Below are 27,429 nucleotides of genomic sequence, written 5' to 3' on the forward strand. Positions count from 1 at the left end.
AAGTCTCGGCAGAATTCAGTATCACAAATCCTGCAGCTACTTTCACGTGAGTTTAATAGGTCTGTGCTTTCAGGTTATTTTACATCATGAGAACCAGTGTTACACGTTAATAAATCTCCTCTGCTACAAACACGCGACACTCAGTGACTTCGAAGGTAGTGGCATGCTCATGAATGAGGATAGAATTTGGCCATTTACAATGAATGCATTTTTTTCCTTTTTAACCACACGTACTCTCAACTTCCTGTGTAAATATTTATCTTCAAAGAGAAAAATTGATTCTATTAAAATTGTTTATTAAAATTTTAAGAAAAACAAATTAGGGTTTTTTTTACACTTGCCAACATCTCCTAATCAGGCAATCCACAGAAAAGCAATCAAAAGGTTTAGCTCTATGTTGATTAACCTCTTGTTTTATCTTTTATCCACCTGACGTACCTTGATACTCTGGTGTAGATACCATATTTGCCCTCCAACGCACACTCTTCCCCCCAGCTGGTTATTCCAGTTAGAAACCAGGTACCTTCTATTTCTGTGGTATGAGGGCCCCCGCTGTCCCCTTCACAGGTATCTTTAGCCTCTGAATGGTAACCAGCACAGAACATATTCTGTAAGATAGAAAACGTGCTGCTTCTCATGCACGTTGCACGGTCAACGAATGGGACTTTCAGAACCTGTAGGACTGTGGCCACCCTTCCCCGGAACAGCTGGCTCCCCCAGCCACTCACGGTGCCAGTTCCATGTTTGAGGAGGCTGTTGGTGAATTCCTTGCTGGCGATGCAAATGGGGGTGACGTAGCTGTTGAACTCCAGTGGGGTCCCAAGCTCTAGCAGTGCTATGTCATTATGGTGCTTGTTTTGGCTGGCATTATAGGTGGGATGAGAAAAGATGTTCACCACTTGGCGATATTGCTCGGTACCGTCATTGACTTCCGTGTTGTGTTCCCCTGGTGAAATAAACGTGGTGCTTTTTACAATTACAAGCAACCTGTGGGTGACTAAATACACTATCAGGGTTAGTAACTACACATACAACTGATACTTTTAGTGTCACTAAGGTTCAGCTGGGAACCAAAATGTCATAAGTTCAAATCCCACCCTGGGAATTGGCTCAGACCCAGTGGTGATAGTGCACCGCACTAGGAGGAGATATTAGGTGTCCTGTCTGTCGGATGAGACAAGGTTCACTCTGCTTGTTACTGTATAATCTATTTGTTGCTATGTGTTTGTGTCACTGCAGTCTATTAACAGATCTGACTAAGGCCCCTAATCCTGCAAAGACAGAGGTTGGCAAAAACTTGCCAACTGCAGAACTGAGGCCAAAGTGTGCGATGATCTCCTCATCTAGGGTCTGATCCTGCCCCCTTTTGAAAGTGACTTCACTGGAAGCAGGGTCAGATCCCCTAGTGTCTGCCCTACAAGGAGTAGGAAACCAAATACCAGTGATAGCTCGTAAGTAGTTTCCTTATGCTATGTGAGAGAGACCCGTGCTGCAGGAGCAGGTTATGAGTTATGTCCCTTATGGTGCAAATGTAACCCATTGATGAGTGTGTGCTATAGGCTCCCTTCTGTGCCGATCCCGGGAGGCGATGAATTGGTACAGTCCCCAAATCCAGAGCCTTGGCTCTTTTCTTCAAGCTGCAGCAGCTCATACTTTTAGCTCTAGAGGTGCCTGATGCAATGACCACCCTCTTGAGGTGACAGACCAGGGACTGCAATGAGCTGCTATGGTCTGAGATAAAGCTCTATAGCTGAGGGCTCTAACAACTCATATCCTTTGTGGATCAGCACAGAGGGGAACCTGCGACACACACGCACCAGTGGGTTACACATACATCAAGTTTAGCTGACCACGTTGAATGATGTATCAGACCAGAGACGGTGGCCGCCCAGCTAAAGATCCAATAGTACCGTGTTAAAAAAAAAAACCCCAAACCCCCCAAACCAGTTGGGGCTAACCCTGGCCTCGTAGCCAAAATGTTCTGTTGGGAAATAGGGGGTGGTGATCAAAGTTTTGTAGCAGTTGGGATAACAGAAGTTGGGTGATTCTTTGCAGAGTTGTAAGCGGGAGCGTTGTCCTAGGATTTTACAGTCTCCCGAACCAAGAATATATTTATTAGCAAACAATACTCCAGACCCACAGCAGCCATTCTGTATCTTTGCCAGAAGGACCGCGCCCCCCATAGAGGTAGATGCAGGGAGTTGTTGCCAGCAACTGGACTATTAGGCCCTACAAAGGCAGTAGATACAAAGTCTCTGTTCCAAAGCCCGTCTTTCCCAGCTCCTGCAGATCCCCCTCCCACAGCTGCCTACACATTCCTCTGCTGAGGATAAAAATCAACTGCAGGCGCTTTGCTGTTTAGGGCTATTGCAGCTGATTTTTTGGCAGGCTTATCCCGTCCTTAAAAGATTTTTCTAGACAAAAAAGGGGGAATTTGTCAAGACTTCAGGTGTTTTGAGTCTGCACAGCGTGAAGATTGAGCAGAGAAGTCCTTTCCTTCCCAAAGGAAAGTCTACTTGCCCAGGCAGCTTGCTAACTAGCTCTGCAAGGAAACCAGAAGCAAAATCACTTCCCTGCCTACTGTGACCAACATCCTAAATCTGCAGGTAACTCGGGTGGTATGGATGGGAATCCTGAGACCTGATCAATAGCTTGTCACAAGCAACCCACTTCTCTTTTTTGTGGCCCAAAGTGGGTCGGGAACGTTTAGCCTCTGCCTCAATCTTCCTCCAAGCTTTGCTGCAGTCTCTAGAATCTGAGCTGTTCTGTCTGTTGTATTCGCAGTGCTTCTGCTTTTAACTGTTTATTGGCTTCCTGCTGAGCGTGCCACGAGAGAGCCTGAAGTCAGACCATCAGTTAGCTCTCTGTGTTCTTGTTAATGGTATTGTCTGACTGGCAGCTTTGCTCACTACCCTGTTTCTGAGCCACCCTCATTGGGTGTGGGTGTGGGTTGTTTTCAGTGCATTAGGATATGAGATAGAAATGAGGGAGTAGGGATTTCTTTTCAGATGACATTACTAAGCTGTAAAAATAAGACACATATGGGGGAGACTTTGAGGGGTTTTTTTTTCCTATTGGTTTTTCTTATTGATATTGCTGCATAACTGTTGCGGGACAGCCTGAACATATACCCTATGTGGGGGGTAATTTTAACGCCTTTATTTTTGTTTGCTAAATATTTCAAGGGGGGCGCTATTGTGCTATATTTAAAGCTAGGTGTTTGGCATGGATGGAGGGGAAAGTGCAAGGTGCTTGATGTGAAAACATCAAGTCACCGTGAAAACCTGCAACCCCAGATTTTTTTCCCCTCTTTACTTGGTACCTGTCAATAAAATCCACTCCAGTAAAATCCAGCTGTGCTCCTGAACAATCATCCTCTATCTCAGTCGGAGGGGTGTGAAACATTTGTGATGAAATTAGAACTGGATGAACTTGCAACAAAATGCAAACCAAGAAACAGACCCATTTCCAAGCAAAAAAATGGGCTCTTCTAACATGAAACTGTTTCCGCTGTATGAAGAGTGGAAGTTGTGTATTCGCAGTTGAACAGATACGCTCTATCACCCTTGTGAACTTTCATGGAGGCAAAACTGGTTGAAAGTAAATGGTAGAAAATGTGGCACTCAGCCTTCTGCAGACCCTAATCCTGTGCAGGGGCAACCTGTACTGGCATGGAGCTCTGCTGAAATCAGTCCCGGGGGCTTTTTGTCTTAAGCCTTTTTGACAATCCCACTCTTAATGTCTGAGTTGGTCCAAATTAAGTGACAATTATAAATATATCCAGATCACCTAACTTTTAGTCTGGGTGTGTTGCACGTTTTAATTGAATCGGTTGTTATTGGCGGCTGCTACTAACTAGATTTGTGTCCCATGTGCTCAGCAGTTATAATATGAAATAGACACTTCATAAACAACTTGAGGAACCGGACTTGTGAGCCATCACCTTTTGACCCTTGCCAAATCCCTTGCCTTAGTTAGGCCCTGAGTTGAATTCTCTTCAGGTTTCCCATAGGCAATCAATGAAAGCCGAGTAGCTTGCCGGGATGGGGACAGCAGGTTGGGGGGGGAAATAGCTTTGGTAAAGATGCAATGAAGTCATTTTGTGGATGTGTCAGTTTTGGCCTGTCTACACCTCACAGTTCCTCACATACAAGTTCAGTTCTCTACTTCAGTCCATAATTTCTACTTTCTGCAGAATTTCAGTCTTTACAGGATCCATTTCTGCTTCTGCTGCAGAATCATTTGGATCATGGATCCCTCAATTAACGTTCAGATCTGTGTGACGTTTGGCCAATGAACAGTTAGTTTTAGGAAAGTTTAAGGCCTGACAACCACGGAAGCAAAAATGCAGTTTTTAGCTGCCGGCAAGACACTAGTTGGTCAATGCATTTGGAGCTGTGCGGCACACTGCCACCGATAGGCCTGTTTTAGTCCAATCCGCTTTATAGCCACAAACGCGGATATCCGCGGAGCATTTGTGTGGATGGGACGTGCATACAGATTTTGTATCCACGCAGGGCTCTCTTTGTCAGGTATTTCATGTTCCGTGTCAGCTAAGGCTTCTGAGGGGAGACTTGTCATAGTCTGAGTGGTGGTTTTCTGGATTTTTGTTTCACTAAAGTGAGACCCAAAAACTTCTCCCTTTTAGGCCCTGGTTGTTGGGAGCCATGATCCTGGAGACAACACTAAAGCCACCTGAGCTTACTCTTCTAATGTACTATGGGCCCGATTTTCAGTTGGCATAAACTGCTATAGCTCGATTGAAGTCCGTTGACTTTAATGGAGCTAAGCCAATTTATACTAGCTCAGGACCTGGCCCTACATCTTTGTTTGCTATAGTCAGTGGACACCTTAAAGCCTGTTACATTACAACTCTAGCTGTACCATGGCACAGTTGTCTGGCCTGGAGAGAGGCATCTATGTTCTAATACAGTTTGTACGTACAGCTGGAGTGGGATAATGTGACTATGAGACCAGGCCTGTAACACAACTCTTGTTCCCTTCCTGCAAAAAACCATGTTGTCCCATCAACCTAACAAGCAAACCCTGCTGGAATATGGATGCTAGTCACAGGTCTAGGGGAAGCTTTGCCATGATAAACATGTTCATAAACTGGATAGCGCCCATTTTATTTAGCATGCCTAACTGAATATCCACAAATGCATTCAGACTTCCTTTTGCTTACCTGCCACGACAGTAATCTGTGCGCCAGGCTCAATGCAGTGCGCTGCTGTTACGATCCATTTTTCATTGACAATAGACCCTCCGCAGAATCCTACTCCATTTCTATTCTGCAAATGAACCTACGGAGAAAGAAATCCAAGCCTTGCGTCCCACACAAACCAGTAATGAAGAGAAATCAAACATCATAGGTCTATTAAGGGAGCGGACAAAGGGTGAGGAACAGCCACTGCTAAATGGTACATGCAAAATTGACACTGTGAAAGCAACCACCCACTTTCCCGCATGTTCAAAGACAATTTCTGAGGAGTTCCTGAGCATCCTTCCTCCCCTCTTGAGGTATTCCTGTCCTGTCCTGCTGGTTTGACCACATTTCACAGGACAACCTTACCAATGGCTAAATACCATCTCCCATCCCTCCTCTGGCTAGGTCATGACAAGGGGAAACCAATCTAACACCACGTGAAGTTCAACTCCCTTCACAGTCATTCCAGACAGACTCCTGAACAGGTTATATTGGACACCAGTGAGAATAGTGGCAATGGACCAGCTCCTCTGCTAGCCTAAGGCATCTAGGTGCTGCGCCAGTGGTAGCCAGGGGACACAGGCCTACATGTTTTACATTCCAAAACTTCATTTCAAATTAAATATGAAAACTTATTAGGCACAATTAATTTAGAAGAGGGATTTCCCAACCATGTTGTTCCTTAAATACACACGATCGCTACTAGTGACCAGCTTCCTTCTGTAAGTGTACCTGCTGCCTCTTAGCCCCGAGAAGCAGAATGTTAAGCAGGAGAGATCAATACTTATGACTAAGAGAAAGAAGCCTGCATACTACAAGAGGTTTGCACCAAACAGGATCTGCTCTACAATTAAAGATCAATACTTTGTATCTCGCAGGTCTCTGTTAATAAAGCACAGGATCTATTTGTACATATGAAAGATAAATGTCCCTGTTAATTCCCACCATGTTTTAGTTTGGCAAGAGATATCTCTAAGTAAGTTAATTGTAGACTTGAAGGTACCTGGCCACTGGAGGGCAGCTATAGATTGAAAATTACAACACTAAACCAGCTACTTAAATATCAGGCTGCAAAAGTAGGAACATAATTTAAAAAAAGTATTTGCTACTCATTTGAGATGTGACTCAAACTAATCTCCAGATCCAACTGTCCCCAAGAGCTGAGACAGTTTAGATGAAGGTCTGAATTCTGTGTCTTGGGCCCATGTCCATTAGCAATGTCTTAGATTTCAAGTGACATTAGAGGCCTTCTCTAACATTAATCAGGCTGTTTGTGCCAGTCCATCACGGAAGTTACAGCACCATAAATTCTTGCCCAGAGCTGGTGTAGTGGTGCATGTTGTTAGTCGTTCTGGGCTACCTTTTCCCTGTGTCCTTGTCTGTCTCAAGTAGACCAACCCAGGTGTGGGGTTTTCTGCCCAAAGTTATCCATTGCAGCCACTAGAGAGGCTTCTCCTTCAGCTGCCAGGAGCGCTGCCTTTCTTGTGCTCTCCAGCTATCTTCCTGCATGGAGTGATTCGCTAACTCTTTAGAAACCATCCCTCACCAAGAACTCTGCACAGAAACGTGTGAGCGTGTTGGAGAGAAGAGAATATTGACCAGAGAAAGCTTGGGGTGGTGGGGCGGGGGGGGAGAAGTGGAGGAGAGAGAGTAAGGGGGAGAAAAATAGGTGTATCCAGAAGGCAACTCCACACTTGAGAGGGTGGGGAAGAATGCCCCAAGGAGTGAATGGAATAGGGACACAGAAGCGGGAGATAGCTTGTAAAGAACCCAAATGGAGTACCGGACCACTCAGAAACACATTGCAGGAGGTAGCAGACCTTCTGACCGTTGCCAACTCTTCCAGGTTAGCAGGTCTACTAGCTACTTCCCCACGTGATGGTGATAAAAACTGGGAACGGGGAGGCACCCATGTTTAGGGTGGAAGGAGAGTCACATGGCTTGGTAAAGGCCTCTCTAGAGTTGGATAAGCATCAGAATTTGAAGGGTTTTTTCCAGTCCTGTGTGGTTTCCCCCTTACTCTTCTTAAAGGTGTATCCTACCGTGGTGTCTCCTGTGTATGATTTTATGTCACTGAGATGAATCATTGTGTAGTGGTGTATCATCACCGTGCAACATATGGAGCTGGAGAATGTAGGGCTTTGAGCATCTCTGGGATGGTAGTCAGAACAAGACTGCAAGCTTGGTCATTCCTGGAGACGATGGGTCAGTTTTTTTCCCTTGATTGCACCTAAATGGCTCTGACATCTGTCAATTTTGGATTCCAGTGAAGAAGCTAGTGTCAGCTTGTTTGTGACCATCTTTGCTCACATAAACACAATTGTTTTGCTGTCATCCTTAAGAGGTGAGGCAAATGGTCACTTCTGCCTGCTGCTAACCTTCTAACTTAAACCCCCTTCACGTCTCGGGTTCTTCACCAAAGCTGTCTCTGCCTCTAACCGAGCTCTCGTTTTCGCTACCTGGCTTCCTAGAAACGCCTTCTTAAGAATGTCATTCTTCCTCTGTTTGAGACAGGGTTAAAATACCTCCACTTGATCTGCCTGAGTGAAGATTTTATATCCCGTTTTGTGCAGCATCTAGTCATTGGTCTTGCAATTGATACCGGCGGTGCTGGGGCTCAAGATATCAAAAGATTGTACCTCATACTGATTTTATTATTTCACTGTTTAGCTCTCTCAGCCATCGCTGGATGCATCAACCTCATCAAAGCCAGGATAACTGTGGAAGTCTTTGAAAAAGGTTCCATTTAGTAACAGTTTCTTCTGCACCTCTCTTCTGTTGCTCCTTGTTTTTACAACTGTTTACACAGCAGTTGGTGGGTGGAGTTTTATTTGCATTTCCCTGGTCCAGACGTCACAATATTTCTGTTTTATTACATCCCTGTTGGTTTGGATGAGATGGTTGTGATGTCACTGTGATGTTGCAGTCTGTATGATTTTATGAAAGTATGCTGATGAGTGTGAATATAATGTAACTAAAATATGCTTCATGCAAAAGGTCTCTTGTAAGGTATCATTACAAAGCTTATAATCTACTAAGTATGGTCATCCTATTTGTATAAATGTATCACTCTTGTATCTGAAACTAGAACTATGAAATATAACTCTGAGGGCCTATTGTAATTATGCAAAGTGTGGGCCATTAATGGTGGTTTGGAATCTTGATGGCTCCCATCAATCAGGACAATTGACTGTGGATGGCTCTGTTGGCAGGCAGGCCTTCCTGTGAGTCAGGCTGGGAGGAATGAAGGCTTGGGGTCTTACAGTGACATGTGATCATGTCACCTGAACTGGAATCCATCTTTAACCTGGTGTTTTTCCATTGAGAAGGAGGGTGGGAACCCAGAGGGACAAAGGATTCCCGCCTTATGCAAAAGATATATAAGTGGGTGAAACAGAACAAATTGGGCAGCCATCAGGAGAAATCCCCTAGCTACCACCTGAGCTGGAACAAGGGCTATACCAGGGGAAAGCATTGTGCCCAGACTAGGAAGGCTTCCAGTCTGTGAAAGAAAGTTATTAGAAACATCTCCGAGGGTGAGATTTTATCTATATTCAGTTTTATTACTGTACTAGGCTTACACTTGCGTGTTTTATTTTATTTTGCTTGGTAATTCACTTTGTTCTGTCTGTTACTACTTGGAACCACTTACATCCTACTTTCTGTATTTAATACTTGGTGGGGGGGCAAACAGCTGTGCATCTCTCTCTCTCAGTGTTATAGAGGGCGAACAATTTATGAGTTTACCCTGTATAAGCTTTATACAGGGTAAAACGGATTTATTTGGGGTTTGGACCCCATTGGGAGTTGGGCATCTGAGTGTTAAAGACAGGAACATTTCTTAAGTGGCTTTCAATTAAGTCTGCAGCTTTGGGGCATGTGGTTCAGACCCTGGGTCGGGGTTGGAGCAGACGGGCGTGTCTGGCTCAACAAGACAGGGTTCTGGAGTCCCAAGCTGGCAGGGAAAGCAGGGGCAGACGTAGTCTTGGCACATCAGTTGGCAGCCCCCAGGGGGTTTCCGTTATCCAACCCGTCACAGTCACAATATCTGTTTGTGACTTCTGGTGAGGAATAAACAGATGGAGTAGATAAGACTCCTTCAAATATATATAGGACCAGTTTGTCTGTTGATGTAAATTATCATAGCTTCATTGACGCCAGTGGAAGTGCACTGACTTACACCCGCTGAGGATCTGGCCCAATCTGTGTTCTCATATAGGTGTTCCATGGTAAGAGAGGGTGAGTAAAGAACATATTTAGATGATGCCATATGTGTGCATAGCACTCGCCAGGCAAAATGAAGTCTCTGACCCAAATCTAAGACCCAATCTTGCAAGTGTTCGCAGACCCTTCTGGAGCCCCCTCAAGTCAGTGGGTTTCTGCCTGGGTGCAGGGCTCTGCCCATGTGACTCAAACTGCAGGATCAGAACCTTAAATTGTAAATTCTGATTCATTCAGTGACAGTATCATGAAAAGCGGCCCACAGTTTAGTCTGAAGTATTAAAACATGGCTCTGTCTCTTCTTCATTGTGAAGTTGTGCCCCAAAATGTCAACATGTCCCCATAAATTTTGCTTGATTGGAAAAGTCTTCCCCTTTGGCTGCTTGAAGTGAAGTGCTTAATGCGCTCATGTATTATTCTACCAGCAGCCAAAACTGGTTGGATTGTCCCATTTGGACAAAGATGCAGTCACTCTGTCTCCTAGCAAGTTCCCAGTGTGGCCCTGAACTGGGCAAAGTATGTTGCTACAGCATAGATAATGTACATGGGCCAAAAGACTCTGAGATTTGAAGTGTGTGACACTGGCTTCAAAGAGCATATAGAAGAAATCCTTCTGTGTACAAAATGACATGAGAGCAATCAAGTTTAGCAGGATAACAAACAGGAATCAAAAATCCAGTACCTGCCAAGGAACTTCACCTTTCCCGCTTTCCACTCCACCAACGACTCGTGTAACTTGCTTAATGATGGGTGTGATTTGTGTGGTATTGTCTGTTGCTTCGTCGTGATCATCGGTAGAATTGTAGTACCACTTGTCAAAGGTGTTCATGGCTCGGGTGTTCTTGCTTTTGGATTCGGGAGCGGTAATCCTCCCACATGGAAACGGCACTGTGAGAAGAATGCAGCTTCATAAGGTAGCACTTCAGCTGGCCATGCATCATATTAAGTGTTATTACAAATGAAGTGGCAAAACTGGAGCTAAATGTTTCACGCATCTCATCGGCAGGATGATGAAGGAGCTCCAGGGGAGTGGGCTGATTTAAGTGGTTCATGTTTGTTTGTATTAATTTATGGAGATGTAAGTCGCTCTCATAGTCAAATAAACACAACAATAAACTCCATCCGAAGGTCAGAAATAGGAGCTCCTTGGTAGTGCAAGCACAAAGCTTTACCAGGTTTTAGAAATCAATTTTGAGGACTTTAAAATGGAAAAACAACCCTGTGTGTATGTACACATGGGGATGTGATTAACTCAGGCCTTTATTCAGCATGGTACTGGCATATGCCTAACTTTAAGCATCAGAATAGTTCCATTGACCCAAGGGGTCTACTTGCATGGTTAAAGTTAGCATGTGCTGAAGAATCTGGCTGAATTGGGGCCTCACATGGCATAACTCTGTTGTAAATTCCTTATAATCAAACCAACAGTTTTATTAAGAGACTTCTAGGGGCTTGGAGTTATGTTGCATGGAAAGGATGTCACGGGGTGGGGCCAGAAATGAGGGGTTCAGAGTGTGGGAGGGGGCTTTGGGCTGGGGCTAACAGTTTCGGAGTGCGGGGGGGGGTGGCTTTGGGCTCATATAGAGGGGTTCGGAGGGCGGGAGGGGGATCAGGGCTGAGGCAGAGGGTTGGGGCATGGGAGAGGGAAAAGGGGCATGCTCTGGGTGGAGCTTTCCTCAAGCAGCTCCCGGAAGCAGCAGCATGTCCCCACTCCAGCTCCTACACGGAGGCGCAGCCAGGCGGCTCTGCACACTGCCCTGTCTGCAGGCGCCACCCTCGCAGTTCCCATTGGCCATGGTTCCCGGCCAATGGGAGCTGCAGAGCTGGGGCTTGGGGCAAGGGGCAGTGTGCAGAGCCCCTTGGTTGCCCCCACACGTAGGAGCCAGAGGGGGGACATGCCGCTGCTTCCGGGAGCCGCGTGGAGCCATGGCAGACAGGGAGCCTGCCTTAGCCCCCCTGTGCTGCCGACCAGACTTTTAACAGCCTGGTCAGTGGTGCTGACTGGAGCCTCCAGAGTCCCTTTTTGACAGGGCGTTCCAGTCGAAAACCGGACACCTGACAACCCTGCCTGCTATGAAGCTTTCCAATGAGCCCTGCCTCACAGTCAGAGACTGTGGACCACGCTGTGAACGGGAAGCCTACAAGCATTTCACTTATGCTGTTGACCCATGGTGGTGGCCACATGCAACCAGGCTTCCTGGAGATCGCCACTCTGCATCCTCTGTGTCTAGCTGGTTCTGCCTGCTCCCGCTTCCAACCCTGTTGTTCCTGTAGCAATGGCAGCTTATACTCTTTACCTGGATTACTAGCTAACTGCCAGGAGTCCTGACTCCCACCAATTGTTGCTGCCAAAGAGATGGTGGGGGATCTCGAATAGGAGGGGCAATGCCCAGGGAACAGTCTCTCTCTGGAGATGGTCTCCACATTCTGAATAAGTTTGAGAGCCTTAGTAGAAGAGGGGAAGGGAAATTAATTGTGCCCTATAGTGCCAGATCCCTTCAAACCAGCTGATGTTGGACTCTTGCTTGACATCTGGTTCTACTCAGTAAAGTAGTAATGCAAATGCGACATTTCTTACCCAACAGATCTGCTCCTTGTTTGTATCAGTCAAACCTGGTTACTTTCGTGACAAAAGGAATTGCTTACTATTTCTTGCTCCTATTTGCTCTTCACTGTTCCTGTCTTCCACTGCAACCGTGAAAATCCATGTATTTCCTTTTAACCTCCTTAATAGTAGATTTAGGTTGCATATTTTAGCATCAACTGCATGTCTTTTTCTGACTGTCAAGTGGTGGAATAGAAATAGTACCCAAAAGCAGCATGAGCTTGGCATGTCTCCAGTGAAGACTTCTCAAAGAACTTGTAGGACAATTCCCCATGATGTTCAAAGATGGGATCTAGCCCTGTTCTGTACCATCTATGGGATGTAGCCCATTCTGACTGGATGTAGACTTTCTCCGTCCTGTCTACTGTAATCAAAAAGCCCATTGCATCCCAAATATGAAGAACGTGGGATCAACAATGTCATAGCTCTTGCTTGCAAGAACTCATATGACATGTATACCGGTGGGCATGGGAGCAGCTGGACACATGGCTTCTCCCTCTAGAAAGTTAGGGGTCTCAGCAGAGAATGTTGTAAGGGGGTCATACTGGCGCATTGACAGAGGAAAAGTAGACATGACCTATAGATGGCCACCTGAAACAAGCAGTGATCCCAATGCCTACTCTTAAGCATCCCATTCCTGCTCTGTAGAGTGGTGGCCTTAGTGTGGCTGTATTTTTCCTATGTCTTGTTTGGGGAAGGGGTTTATGCCACTAACTGCGTGCATGGCCCTTACCTGCCACAAAATGTCCATGGCTATTGCTAACCTGCTCTACTACACATTTCACAACATGCTTTATGAAACAAGCAGGCTGAGAGCTCCAAAGCCACCAAGGGGATCTAGATGCACTTGTCCCATTCATTTCAATGCCATTGTGTGCCTAAATACTCCCGGAAGCTTTTGAAATCTAAGCCCAAATCTTTAAATCATTTTAGAACTTGACCTGCAGGGTCACAGGATTTTCCATCTCCATTCAGTTTATAGCCAACTGCACAGGAGCAAACGACTTTGCGGGGTGGGTCATTGGTGCAAAAATGCTTGCATCCTCCATTCTTAGTAGCACAGGTTGAATCTGAAAGAAATTAAACCAAACCCATTAGACACTTTAAAAGTGCAATAAATGCAAAGCTGAAAATGACGTAGATTAAGGAGCATGTCGCTGAACTGTTTACTTAGGACCTAGTCTGGGAGTAATGGGTGGTTAACCCTTCTCAAGATCAGGCCCTTAGACTCCAGCATATAAACAACCCAAACTGTTGCATGGCAGAAGCAAATTTGCGTCCTCCCTTCGTCCAATGAAAGCACTGATCAGGATACGCTACAGTCAGAAATTTTGCCTGGTGTGTGTTAAGGGAACCGGAGTTAAGAAACCCATTTAATCTGAAAGCACGGCTAAATCCCTTTGTCTGCCTTGAAAATCTCAACCAGCGTATCTAACCCATGCACTTCTCCAAGGAATACATGTACAGCTTATGTGAGTCCAAGAGGTTAAAGCAGGGGCAATTATTTTTTGTCAAGGTCCAAATTTCTTCGGCAAGGTATAGTCAAGGTCCAGATCCCAGAGAAAATAATACAAATAATAATAATAAGTAAATAAAAAGATTTCGGGGTCAGTTCAATTGCATCTGGCAGTCCGGATTTGGCCAGCGGTCCACCTATTGACTACCCCGGGTTAAAGCCAGTCTCCCCAAAACGGCAAATGTCTGAGCTAGAACTGGATGAAACTGGTGGGAAAATGTATTGTGGAAAGTCATGGGGAAGTGGTAGCATCTGTGGGTCCCCTCATTTCTCTCTCTGCTGGAGAGTGTTTTGGCTGGTGGACTCCGGTCTCATTGCTGATCCACTGAACCTGAGGCCTGCCCTGCACCGCCTAGCCTCCTGGCAAGCTATCAAGGAGACTGGTTTCCGAGACCTGCTTTGCAGTATGGAGAGGGAGCAGAGTCTGCTAGGGCAGCCTCCTTGTGGGCTACAACAGCACCAGTTCTGACACGAATGACGTCAGAGAGATTGAGGCCACTCAGAGTTTCGGAGCTCTCTGGGACTTGGCAGATCCACTTGGAAGGGTTTGTACAAATATTTGTACAATATCCCGTGGATTCCCCACCACGCTCCTCCTTCCCCTCTGTCTTCAGTTTGGATTCAGGTGACCAGATGCCATGTTGAAGGGTGCAGTGTAAACCTTGGGATAGACCTCTGATTTCAGATTGGTGTGAACCCAGAAACTCTAAGCAAAAGTTAGTTTAAACTGCCAGGTTTTGCATCATAAATGAAGAAAAACCACAGATTTTCCATGACACAAACCATAAATTAGGGTTACCATATTTCAGCAAGCAAAAAAGAGGACGGGAGGAGCCCCGCCCTAGCCCCGCCCACTTCCCGCCCCCCCAGAACCCCCAACCCTCCCCCCGTTCCTTGTCCCCTGACTGCCCCCTCCTGGGACCCCTGCCCCTAACTGCCCCCCAGGACTCCACTCCCTATCTAAGCCTCCCTGCCTCTTGTCCCCTGACTGCCCCAACCCTTATCCACACCCCCACCCCCAGACAGACCCCTGGGACTCCCACGCCCCATCCAACCACTCCCCACCCCCTGACAGCCCCCCCCAGAACTCCCAACCCATCTAAACCCCTCTGCTCCCTGTCCCCTGACTGCTCCGATCCCTCTCCGCACTCCTGCCCCCTGACAGCCCCCCCCAGAACTCCCAACCCATCTAAACCTCTCTGCTCCCTGTCCCCTGACTGCTCCGATCCCTCTCCCCACTCCTGCCCCCTGACAGCCCCCCCCCAGAACTCCCAGCTCCCCACCCCCCTGCTCCTTGTCCCCTGACTGCCCCTTCCTGGGACCCCTGCTCCTAACTGCCCTCCAGAACCCCACCCCCTACCTAAGACTCCCTGTTCCTTGTCCCCTAACTGCCCCCTCCTAAGACCCCCCCAACTGCCCCCCAGGACCCTACCCTTGTACCCTGACTGCCCAAAACTTTCTCCACCCCCCCCAAAAGCCCCCCCCCGTTTCTTGACTGCCCCCTCCAGAACCTCCCTGGCCCCCTTACCCTGCTGCTCAGAACAGGGTGTTGGGCTCTGTGCCAGCCGAGCCGGACACGTGGCTGAGCTCCCCAGCACAACAAAACCCGGTCCCTGGCCCTGCACAGTGCTGCCGGACCGGGTTGCAGGAGAGGCCAACTCAGAATGCAGGGCGGCTCCAGCTCCTCTACAGCTGCTCAGGAGTCCAGCCCGGGATTTTTCTGCAGCCCTCCCAGCCGCTCGCTCTGCCGGGGGAGGGGGAAATCCCGGACATTGTGAGTGCTTTACAAATTCCCCCCGGACGCTATTTTTAGCGCGAAAAGGAGGACATGTCCGGGTAAATCCGGACGAATGGTAACCCTACATAAATCCTCCCTGATCGAGCCCAGCTTTTGATGAAACTGAGCTTGGAGCCTATAATGTGTAATGCTGATGCCTCTGGGCGGGTCCTTGGCAGTGGATCTTGTTGCACGTGTCTCTACTGTCTAAGCAAAGACTCAGCCCCCAGCTTCAGCCACTGACACCGCACTAGGGGTGTCAGTGTTACAGATGGTGGCCTGGATAGGAAATTGAACTGGGACACCTCTGGAGCTCGGGATACACTTCCCCAGCCAGGGGGAGTATGTAGGACATGACAACTTGATGGGAAGTTCTGTTTCCCCTCTAGTGGAGGCCAAGTGGAGATGGATGAGCCTGCTACAGAGGTAGCTAAGGGTACATCTACACTACAGCGGGAGTCGATTTAAGATACGCAAATTCAGCTACGTGAATAGCGTAGCTGAATTCGACGTATTGCAGCTGACTTACCCCGTAGTGAGGACGGCGGCAAAATCGACTTCTGCGGCTTTTTGTCGGTGGCGCTTACTACCACCTCCGCTGGTGGAGTTAGAGCGCCGATTCGGGGATCGATTGTCGCGTCCCAACGGGACGCAATAAATCGATCCCCGAGAGGTCGATTTCTACCCGCCAATTCAGGCGGGTAGTATAGACCAGACCTAAGAGAGTTGAGTCTTTTAGCTCAGGCAGTAGAGGCTCATGCATTAAGATCCAGAGGTCCCAAGTTCGATCCCCGCTGCTGACGACCAACCCAGGGGCATTCACGTTACACTCACATTTTGTCATGAACATTTTTGATGCACGCTCCCCTTCGCTTTTCTCTGTCTTTCGGGAATCTCATCTTCCCGGTGTCGAAAGTGACTAGTCAACAGACTTTCTTGTAATTCTCAGTGAGTTCTCAAATAACTTCACAGTAGATTAACTTCCCTCCCACTCCTCAAGGACACATCCATTTCTGTCGTCATGCTTACGTGATTGTTTACTATTTTTATAAAGTCACTTCATTTCTATTGCTATTTTAGTCCCAGTCTGCCATCCACAAGAAGACTGCAGTGGCTTGAGACCATTTTATCTTTCCTGCAAATTTAAAACACTCTTCCAGACCCGCACCTCTTCCCTGCCAGAGTAAAAACACAAGTAGAGAGGGAATCTCTTCTCAGTGCTCGTTCGTTACACTGGCTATACTGGATCAGAGGATGGGCAGGAACAATGAGACAGAGAGATCCTAGCTCCTAAAACCATTAGTGATTCTATTTTCATAATCTCCTGAGCCCTTCAGGAGAGTATTGGCATTTTGTTTGTCTTTGGACTCACAGGATGTGTGTGTAGTTGATCATTGCTCATTGTCAAACAGGGCCCCCTGTGTGCTGTGCTTGAAACTGTTGGGCAATACTCAACCCCCCAGGACCGTAGCTCGGATCCTGCTCCCACTGAGTCAATGGGAAAACTCCAGTTTGATTTCTGTGGATTTTGGATCAGGCCCCATTCCTCTCTATCTCCCCAGGAAGTTGAATGGAACCAGGGGGTGAAATCCTGGCCTCGTTAAAGTCAATGAAAAAATCTTGTATTCTCTTCATTAGGCTCAGGATTTCACCCATGGAGTTAAATAGCCCTGACTATTATAATCATTACAGGAAGGGCTTGTAATAGGGAGAGAAAGGAGGTTCCTGATTAAATATTTCCATTGGCAGACATGACATTACTGAGCAGGCTGTGAATCTGATTCTCATTTATAATATGTGATGGCTGCCACTTTGGCTAAGACCAGGGTTTGAACCAGGGAACACCATAGTGAGAAGTAGAAGTTGCTTTAGCATGAGCTAAATAACCAATCCTTACTAGCGGGGTGGGGAGGCTAGCATCTCCTCTATGGATTGGGTCCCGAAGGAGAGACCTGTAACACACTCACCAAGGGGTTACACCTGAGTGTTGCGTGGTCACTTACAGCAGTGAAAGTGGTTATAAAAACCACCCAATGAGAATGGAAATTATTCCCATCCACTTTGCCCAGGTCTAAGGGACTACGTATGGTGCAGGGCAGCAGAGAATCTGCCCTCTTGGTACATACCTAGCTCACAGTTCCTTCCTTCATACCCTGCCGGGCACCAACACACATAGGAACCGATGTCATCTGCACAACGGGCTCCATTTTTACACGGATTTGGATTGCACTGGTCTCCATCTTGGAAATGAAAACAAGATCAGCTAATTAGCAGACAAGGGTATTCATCACTTTTGCTACTCAACAGTGAGTGTTCCCCCACCCTACCAGGCTCAGGATAAAGAATGTTAAGCTAAGCTTGGACCTGAAATCTTCTTTTTAAGGGAAAAGTTAGATTCTGGAAAATAATTGCATGACAAATGGACAGAGCAGCAATCCTGTGGTGACCTCTGCAGCTGCATTATGCACAAAGGCCTGATTATGGCATCAAACCTGACCTAACTACAATCTTTGGTGTGTTAATTCCCCTGACTTCAGTTGTGCTGTGCTCAGTTCTCACTAGTGTGAGATCAGAGACTGCTCCTATGTCTCATCTAGCTTAGAACGCTGGAGCTAGGAGGTGGAGTTCCTTGAGAACACGCAGAGCCAGCTGGCTCCAAATTAGGTTTTTTTTTAAGTTCTCATCCTTCCTTGAAGAAGACTGTGGCGTGGCCACCTGGTTTTGAGCCTTTACCGTAAAACCCTGAACTTTAAGCTCAAGCTTTTCTCCTTTTCTGTGAGGGCTAGAAACAGACTTCTTGAAAGAAATGAAAGCCGAGCTTCTCATGTATTCCTGGGAATCCAGCTCTAAGGAAAACACCAATTATCAGAAAATTTGCAATAAAACCCGGGGACTTGGCAATTGGATTAGTGATGCTGAATCTTAAGGAAATAAACTCTTAAAAGACAGAGCAAAGCCGAAGGAGAAGGAGAAATGCAGAGTGCCCTGATGCATTCATGTTACACCAGCAAATTCAGCTGTTAATGCTTCTTCCTCCTCTCTCTCCTTCCCCCTCGTTCCAATGCAAACAGGGGGCAAAATATAACAAAGTACAGAATGTCCAGCTTGCAGGCCAGGGACTGGGTCTTTTGTCTCCCGATGGCTTGTGCAGCCAATTATACTGGTGCAAGTCAGTGTAAAACTCCACCTCAACGGCATGGTGGAGTTTTACACCCACTTGTCACTTACAGCAGTGCAGACACAAAGCAGCAGAGAATTAGGACTCAAGCCTTGGAAACTGCCCAAAGGTTGCTTGTGTGGTGCAGAAGATGGTCACTTACGGCCAAATTCACCGCTGGGCAGAGTATTAGGCCTGTGCATGACTTAAGCTCTCAAATAGGGTTTAAGTGCTGCCCGGGTGCTTGAGCTGCGTCTCTGCATGGGAGTGAATTTCACTCATGCAGCACAGATGTTGGTACTAGCAGCTCGTGAGGTGGACAAGTACAACATGCACAGTGATGAAAAAGGAGACGGTAAGATTGGTTTTGTTTTTTTGCAGCAGGGTCATTAGTTTCAACCATAGAAAAACAAAATACAGTATCTCCGTTTCATAGCGATTGTTTTTTCAGAGGACAATTTAAAAAGGCAAAGGTAACTTTTTTATTGTATAGTTCGGACTGACTCGTGTGAGTTATTTAAGAGTGGCGATGTTCTGTGTGCTCAGCCAATCTACAAAGCTGAAACATCCGTAGTTTCATATGTTTGGTGTTCATTTAATATATTTTTTGTGTGTGGGTGTGGGGGGTAGTTGAGGTTAGGGACCAAGGAGTAAAGAGACAGATTGTAAGTGTGAAGCAGAGCTGGACAAGAGATGCAAAACAAGTGTTTCTGAGCATTGGTTTGAATTCCAAACAGCTATCAATTTTGGCCACATTTATAGCTCTCTTTAATACACTGTTTCCAAGCAAACATGATGTGCTCATACACATGTTTACAGAGGGGCCATTCATAGGAAGAATCATGTTTGCATGTGAACAGGGCGTTTGCTACTGGCCATTTGTCTCAAACCTTAACGTTTCATTTTTCCATAGGAGCTGAAACATTCTCCATGGTTTACACGACCAATCACACATCACAAACTGCAAGTGGTCAAGGTGAACTCATACAGTGAAACTTGTTCACACAAGCTGTTTGAACAAATGCAAATAATGAATAGACTCGTAAAAACCAACACTGTGAATTATCTGCAAACAGAACAGGGGAAAGAACTAAATTGGGGGATATATTATTCATCATGCATAAATTTGACCAGCACTACTGTAGAACCTATTCCTTAAATGGGAAATATTCTTTCAATGAATACCTGTACCTCCCGTTACTTATAGGCATGTACTGAAAGGTGAATACAGGATGACCTTATGGTTTTTATGTATGTGAAATGTGGAGGAAGCAAATCTCTTACCAATATACCCTTTCCAAAACTCCATCTACAAAACAAACAAACAATAAAATGAATAATTTCTCTTGATATTTAATTTGAAAATTAAATTACAGAACTAGCAAGAAGTAAAGCCTCCAAAACTTTAGGTAAAGGATCCAAATAGAAAGGTTTTAGGGTTAAAATCCCTTTCATGAAGTGGGTCAGCACAGGCATAAGTGCTTATGTGAGACTCGCATGAACATAGGTGCTCTGCTGGTCCATTGCACGGGCTGAATTGCACCCTTTGGGAAAAGAGGCTTTTTCCATGATTGTCTCCCTCCTATCTCTTCCCCAGGACGTTCATAATGGTGGGGCCGGGGTCATTCTGCCATAATAACACTCACTGTTTTTTCCGTGTTTTCAAAGACTTCTCGCGCTTCTTCAAAACTGCATTTTTCTTCCTTACATTCTCTCTCGAGGTTCCCTGGAACAAACTCTTCCAGTCGATTTGAATTATATCTCTTCAGCCTGCGCAAGATTGAGCTTGCTTGTTCATTTTTGATAAAAACTGTAATTAAGAAAAACCATAGACCATAGTGACAGGATGGTACAGTCCCCTCAACGTTTTAACTGTCATGTTTAAGTGCTGTGTTCTCAAACACCAGGCTTTCCATCCCTGAGTTTTCATCACCTAGACACCATGGCTCTGGGCATATTGCACACACATAATAAAATTTTAGTATAGCTTATTCCCCTTCCTGTATACGGAGGGTACCTGTATAATATAACTGTGTCCACACTAGAAGCTGTAATGGTATGACTATATCAGTCAAAAACCCACACCCATAACCAAAATAGTTAGGCGGGTACAAAGGGCGAGCAGATCTGCTTATTAAAACAGAGAAAATTCTTGGTCATCTACTTGGTCAGCCAAATTTTCAAGGCCCTTTCTTATGACTAACAGGCTTACAGTGAAAGACATCAAAGCTCTCATGGTCACTAGATGGCGCTGTCAGTTCTGCTTGGGGTTAAAGTTGTTCATTAAGTTTGTGAAACAATATTATGTAGCTTCTTGTTCATATAAGGTTTATACTATAACGGATTTCCCAGAGAATGGGAGTAAATTTCATTGGCCACTTGAGACTTGGCGGGAGAGAGAAGAAACTGATCATGATGACTAGAAAGGGAACTTGTGAGGACTGGTAACAGCCAGACAGAATCTCTATTTGCTTTTAGAAGGCTAGTTTCTGCTCTCACTTAGTGCCCAATTAAACGCCCCTTGAAGTCATCCGAGAAACGCCCCCTGACTTCAATAAAGCCCTTATTCCAGATTTATACTTTGACTCCATTTGAGTTCATTGGAATTACCATCCTCACTTACCCCTGTAACGGAAGGCAGGAATTGGCCCTTCTGCTGGAGCTCTATCTGCAAGTGATTATTCTGACTGCCAACTGTTTTTATAACAGTTTAAACGACTGCAAAACAAGTCTACAGTTCTGTATTCCTTGTGCTGACGCGTGCTTTCAATTAGCTATGAGAATTAAAAGCTTGATCTTAACAGAACTACCTTGCCCTGTGTCTGAATGGAGTAAACAATTCTATTCTCCCAGAAAGCAGGTCTGGTAGAGAGTTGTGACTATTAATACAAATTGTCCGATGGCAATAGCTTGGTTTGTGTTTAGGGGCGGGATCCAAAATTGATTTCCCTCCTCTTCCTTGAAATTTTGACCATTGACCAGTTCACACTTAAAATGCAAAGGCGAGCACTGTCGACAGATCGCCCGGAGCAGCATCAGTATGAGTAAAGACGGTTCTGCCTGCCACCATACCCTTTGCAAACAATCTGCCCCTTTTGGGGGTGACTGTGCTTCTGGGGCCTGCCATTTTGCATTTGAACTGTGCAAAGGGTCCAGTCCAGTGCAGTCCAAGATGTGGTCAGCTCCGTGGGCTCAGAGACATGCTGCTTTTTTCCACAATTAGTCTCCAGACTAATTACCCAAAAACTAGAACATCAGTTGCAACATTTTCACCTTGTATCTCTTCCTGGACACTTCTAGCCAATAGGAATACAGCAGGCACCTGTTCCAATTAACCTACGTGCACCAGCTACAGATGGTAACTCGTCAGCTGCAACATTAAAATATAGCGCAAAGCATCCCTCTAACTCCAGTTACTGCCATTCTGCCATTCCGGCTAATGCAGTCATGTCCTGATGCTGCAGAATGCTTTAAAAACAAAACAACACAACACCCTGGACAAAAGGTGACAGGCTCACTTGGAGAATGGGCATTTTATTCCAACCCCAGGGAAACCTCTGGCTGGAGGCAACTGCCACTAGCTAAGCAGGTGAATCTGAGAATCAATGGAGAGATTAAAACAATGAGGAGTCCTTGTGGCACCTTAGAGACTAACAAATTTATTTGGGCATAAGCTTTCGTGGGCTACAACCCACTTCATCAGATGCATGGAGTGGAAAATACAGGAGCAGGTATAAATGCATGAAAGGATGGGAGTTGCCATATCAAGTGAGAAGTCAGTCTAATGAAACAATTCAATTAATACCAAGGGAGGAAAAATAACTTTTGAAGTGGTAATGAGAGTGGCCCATTACAGACAGTTGAAAAGAAGGTGTGAGTAACAGTAGGGGGAAATTAGTATTGGGGAAATTCAGTTTAGGTTTTGTAATGACCCAACCACTCCCGGTCTCTATTCAGGCCTAATCTGATGGTGTCCAGTTTGCAAATTAATTCCAGTTCTGCAGTTTCACGTTGGAGTCTGTTTTTGAAGTTTTTGTTGTTGAAGAATTGCCACTTTTAGGTCTGTTATTGAGTGACCAGAGAGACTGAAGTGTTCTCCTACTGGTTTTTGAATGTTATGATGCCTGATGTCCAATTTGTGTCCATTTATTCTTTTGCGTAGAGACTGTCCGGTTTGGCCAATGTACATGGCAGAGGGGCATGACTGTTTAAATACACTTTCTCTGTGCCTGGGTCTATGAGGTTTCCAGTATCCAGGTCTAGCACAGAATTCTGTAGTAGGCACGTCTCACGGGGCATGGGAAGAATATTTTGCCATGGTTTGCTTTCAAGGAGTATCGCAATACTGTGCTTTAGGCTCTCAGTTCTAATCAGTGAGTAAACACACTGGAAAGAATATTTTATCTTCCCAGCTAGGACAGGCTGTCTGGTTTGAAGTGAAATAACAATATAGTGCTCTGCACCGATATATAGTCCCTTCCACCACCCCCACAACACAGCACAAACATGGATACAACCTCAGAACCCCACCAGTGGGGTGGGGGGGTATTAACCTCCCTATGTAGGACTGGGTCCTGCTTCCATTGAGGTAAATGGTAAAAATGCCTTTGATTTCCTTAATGCAGGATCATGCCCCTGGACATGAGGAAAGATAGGCAACAAATGGTGTGATAGTTGGTGCATCAGCCTCACTTCTATTAGAAATGTCTGCTCTTTGGCCAAACTGTTCTCTTGCATGCTCATAATCTTAGTATAAAATATTGCATTTGAATTTAGCCCGAATTTGGCATTTAAACAATCATCACAGTAGAAAATCCAAAGACCCTGTCATGTATTTATTGGTCTACTAGACAGTTTGTTCTGGGATTCAAATACACCATAAAAGGCACAGACGCTCATTTGTAAATATCTCTTCCTCTGATTGTTTTATTTGTATTAAAATGGCTGAATCTAGAGCAATTCCTTGACATTAATAGTCATAAAATAAGTAGCAGAAAAGTCCCATTCTTTAAATAAAAAGCAGCACATCAATTAATTTTATCACCATAAAACCCCTATTTTTTTATTCTCAAGAGAAAACATATTTTAAATGGAGAACTGATAAAATTCAGCAGTCTTACTATGTGAATTTTGTTGCTGGTAAATGATGTATTCCTTATCAGAGGACAGAAATGTTATCCGATCTATGAGAGCAACTAAAAAGCAGAGGACTTGCTAGGTTTAAAATGAACCAACCTGTACATTCGGCACTGAGAAGAGATCCCAGAAGACCAGTGATGATCATGAGAGAGATTTTTGCCATTTTTGTGTACCACGCAATCCTTTTGCTAATGAATTGTGCAAGTATAGAGAAGCTGGATCGATAGTTCCAAAGTACAGGCCCTTGTTTGTTTACTTTGGGTAACCCTTTAATTTAAAGAAGAACAGGAGTACTTGTGGCACCTTAGAGACTAACAAATTTATTAGAGCATAAGCTTTCGTGGACTACAGCCCACTTCTTCGGATGCCACAAGTACTCCTGTTCTTTTTGCGGATACAGACTAACACGGCTGCTACTCTGAAACCTTTAATTTAAGGTTCCCAAATGTGCATTTGACGAGGATTCTCTGAAATGGTAGCTTGGATGTGAAAGGAGGAGAAAGCACCCCAACCTTGCACGGGATAAACCTATTGCATAGTTTCAAACCCCAAGAAATATTGTGGGCCAGGTTAGGTGGGTTTATATTTGCTGTTGCCCATGTAAAAAAACAGCCACAGAGCCCAAGTTCCAGAACCAGTGGCAGATTAACGCATGGGCCCACAGAGCCCGTGCCCAGGGCTGCCCAGGACAGATAGAAGGTCCAGGGATCCCCACAGTGGCTAGGGCTCCCTGGGCGCCTCTTACCACTGCCCAGCTCCGGCTTCCAGCCTGGCCAGGGGGCACAGGGCCGGATTAACGCAGGGGTTTTAGGGGCTGCAGCCCGGGGCCCCGGCGAAACAGGGCTCAGGTAGGCTGCCTGTATGCCGTGGCACCACGCTGCTCCTGGAAGTGGCCGGCTGCTGGCACATCTCCGCAGTCCCTGGTGGGGGGAAGGGGAGGCAGCTCCGCGCACCCCCAGTACCGTCCCCATAGTTCCCATTAACGCTTGCGGGGGTGGTGTTTGCAGGCCTGGGCAGCGCACAAAGACATGCTGTCCCCCTCCCCTAAGGGGTGTGCAGAGACGTGCCAGCAACCGGCCGCTTTTGGGAGCGGCGTGGGGCTATGGCATGTAGGCAGGCAGGCTGCCTGAGCCCTGCTGTGCCGCTGGCCAGGAACCACCTGTGGTAAACACCTCCCTGCCGGAGCTTGCACCTCGCACCCCCTCTCACACCCTTACACTCTGCCCCAGCCTCGAGCCCCCTCCTGCACCCAAACTCCCTCCCAGAGCCCACACCCCTCACCCTCTCCTGCACCCCAACACTCTGCCCCCGCCTGGAGCCCCTGCATCCAAACTCCTTCCCAGAGCCCACACCCCTCACCCTCTCCTGCACCCCAACACTCTGCCCCCGCCTGGAGCCCCTGCACCCAAACTCCTTCCCAGAGCCCACACCCCTCACCCGCTCCTGCACCCCAACACTCTTCCCCAGCCTGGACCCCCCCTCCTGCACCAAACTCTCTCCCAGAGCCCACACCCCTCACCCTCTAGGGAAGCTTGCTGTAATGCAAACATGAGAAACTGAGTCAAGCCCAGAAGTGTGTACTAAATGCCCCCAACTAACCAGGCAGAGCAACACCTATTGAAAACTTTGAAACAAAGAGTGAGATTTTTCACCCCCGTCTGGGTAAAAGGGTCAGGGGATTGAAGTCCATGGCAAAATTCCTAGTGACTTTATGGGGCCAGAATTTCACCCTGGAGCAACATAAACACCAGTTCCATCCAGAACAGGACTCCCCTGGTGCAGGCACTGTAGAGGACTGCAGTAAGGCTGCTTTCCAAGGACCCCCCCAAAAGCCCTGGTGTAGGCCAGGAGCAGGGCTGGAGATGGGAGGGGTGTATTGGGGTCAGGGACAAGTTAGCGGGACAACACAGTCTTACTCAAAGTATCTAAATAGGAATACATGTCAAAGTAGGGTGACCAGACAGCAAGTGTGAAAAATCGGGACAGGGGATGGGAGGTAATAGGAGCCTATATAAGAAAAAAAAACCCAAATCGGGACTGTCCCTATAAAATCAGGACATCTGGTCACCCTATGGCAAAGGGGATTGAATGTGATCTTTAGGCCCCTTTTTGTTAGTGCAGAACCCTGCAGCCATGTGGAATCCGGTTGATTTTCCAAATTGCAGGGCCTTGATCAGTAATTGGTTCCTTGCCCTGGGACCATATATACGCTTATCTTAACTGAGCTGATAGTATTGTTAAATGGAGTTGTAATCTAATACACTGCCAATCAAATAACCTGCCTTTTAAGAGCTACAGTCTGCTCTTTTTACCCAGGAAACCCTTGTTCTGGCCTACCTTTCTGCCAGGAGTTTGCCCCCCAGAATAGATGACTAATGTGCTCATGAATAACTCTACAGAATCAGGTCTCATAATTGTGGTATAAGTACTGGTTATTCCCCTCTATTTGGCACAGGTGCGGCCACACCTGGAGTATGGCATCCAGTTTGGTTCCCCAACGACAGAAGGGATGTGGACAAATTGAAGAGAGTCCAGTGGAGGGCAACAAAAATGATTAGGGGGCTGGGGCACATGACTTACGAGGAGAGGCTGAGGGAACTGGGGTTATTTAGTCTGCAGAAGAGAAGAGTGAAGGGGGATTTGATAGCAGCCTTCAACTACCTGAAGGGGGGTTCCAAAGAGGATGGAGCTCGGCTGTTCTCAGTGGTGGCAGAAGACAGAACAAGAAGCAATGGTTGCAGTGGGGAAGGTCTAGATTGGATATTAGGAAACACTATTTCATTAGGAGGGCAGTGAATCACTGGAATGGGTTACCTAAGGAGGTGGTGGAATCTCCATCCTTAGAGGTTTTTAAGGCCAGGCTTGACAAAGCCCTGGCTGGGATGATTTAGCTGATGTTGGTCTTGCTTTGAGCAGGGGATTGGACTAGATGACCTCCTGAGGTCTCTTCCAACCCTAATCTTCTATGATTCTATGATCAGAGATCCCGCTTTAAATGAGAATATCTGTGCTGGAATGAATAATAGACTTAACTGGCAACTGTAAAAGATGTCCAAACTTAAAGATTTTAAATCAGGATTACATTTTAAAGAATGTTTGTTATGTGGGGCTATTACCTCTCTGTATCAACTCTAATAACTTTGCTAGAAGAGAGGAAGGGCTGCGACTTTTCCTTTCATGACTTTTGAAGGCAGATGAGCTTTGGCAAGCAACCCCGGGTCTTTGCAAAGCAAGATGGATATTCTATTATTGTAATTGTTATAAAATTCTGGAGAGCATTTCACACAGTAATAAGCACTCACAAACAGGCTAACTGGATTCCATGTGGAATAGAATATGGATGTGCCGGTATGGCGGAGGCTGGAGAATGACCTCTCACTTGCTATGAGGTTATGATGGCCCTTGGGTTGTTGTAAAAGTGTTTGAGTTTATGAACTGTGAATGCTGTGCTCTGTGTCCAAAAAATTAAAAATGTTCCTTCCTGCAGCTGATGTGAGAGACATTTACGGTTGTGGAGGTGTTTTGGAGTCACTTTTTGAATTATGGGAGAACCGATAAGCTGCAGATTAAAACAAGAGGAGCTAAAATTGAGTTATGGGTTTGTAAAATCTGTTGCCCTTTGCCAGCAAAGATCATTTATTTTTTGAGATGTGACATTTCATCTCATTTGGTTTTGCAGTGTTTGAAATTGTTTGTGTTTGACATAGCCGGTAGGGTTTCCAAGGGACCATTATCAAATTTCCGCTCTAGATAGATGAGTTAAGATGTGTTAATGTGTTTGTGATGTAAATTGAATGCAAAGTAGAGA

At 46.1% G+C, this 27,429-nt stretch overlaps 1 protein-coding gene across 1 annotated transcript; it reads right to left on the reverse strand.

Annotated features, from left to right (window-relative positions):
- Positions 1-275: 275 nt before the first annotated feature.
- LOC128843756 (coagulation factor IX-like) lies at positions 276-23,796 on the reverse strand. The gene is made up of 8 exons (XM_054040863.1): positions 23,718-23,796; positions 20,129-20,292; positions 19,767-19,791; positions 17,452-17,565; positions 12,974-13,102; positions 10,110-10,315; positions 5,186-5,303; positions 276-946 (listed from the first exon to the last, which is right to left on the reverse strand). The coding sequence occupies exons 1-8, from the start codon at positions 23,782-23,784 to the stop codon at positions 402-404; spliced, it is 1,368 nt and encodes a 455-aa protein (XP_053896838.1). The 5' UTR covers positions 23,785-23,796; the 3' UTR covers positions 276-401.
- Between the last annotated feature and the right edge of the window lie 3,633 nt (positions 23,797-27,429).

This window comes from Malaclemys terrapin, chromosome 9 (assembly GCF_027887155.1).
Source record: "Malaclemys terrapin pileata isolate rMalTer1 chromosome 9, rMalTer1.hap1, whole genome shotgun sequence".
In the NCBI taxonomy this organism is placed as follows: Eukaryota; Metazoa; Chordata; order Testudines; family Emydidae; genus Malaclemys; species Malaclemys terrapin.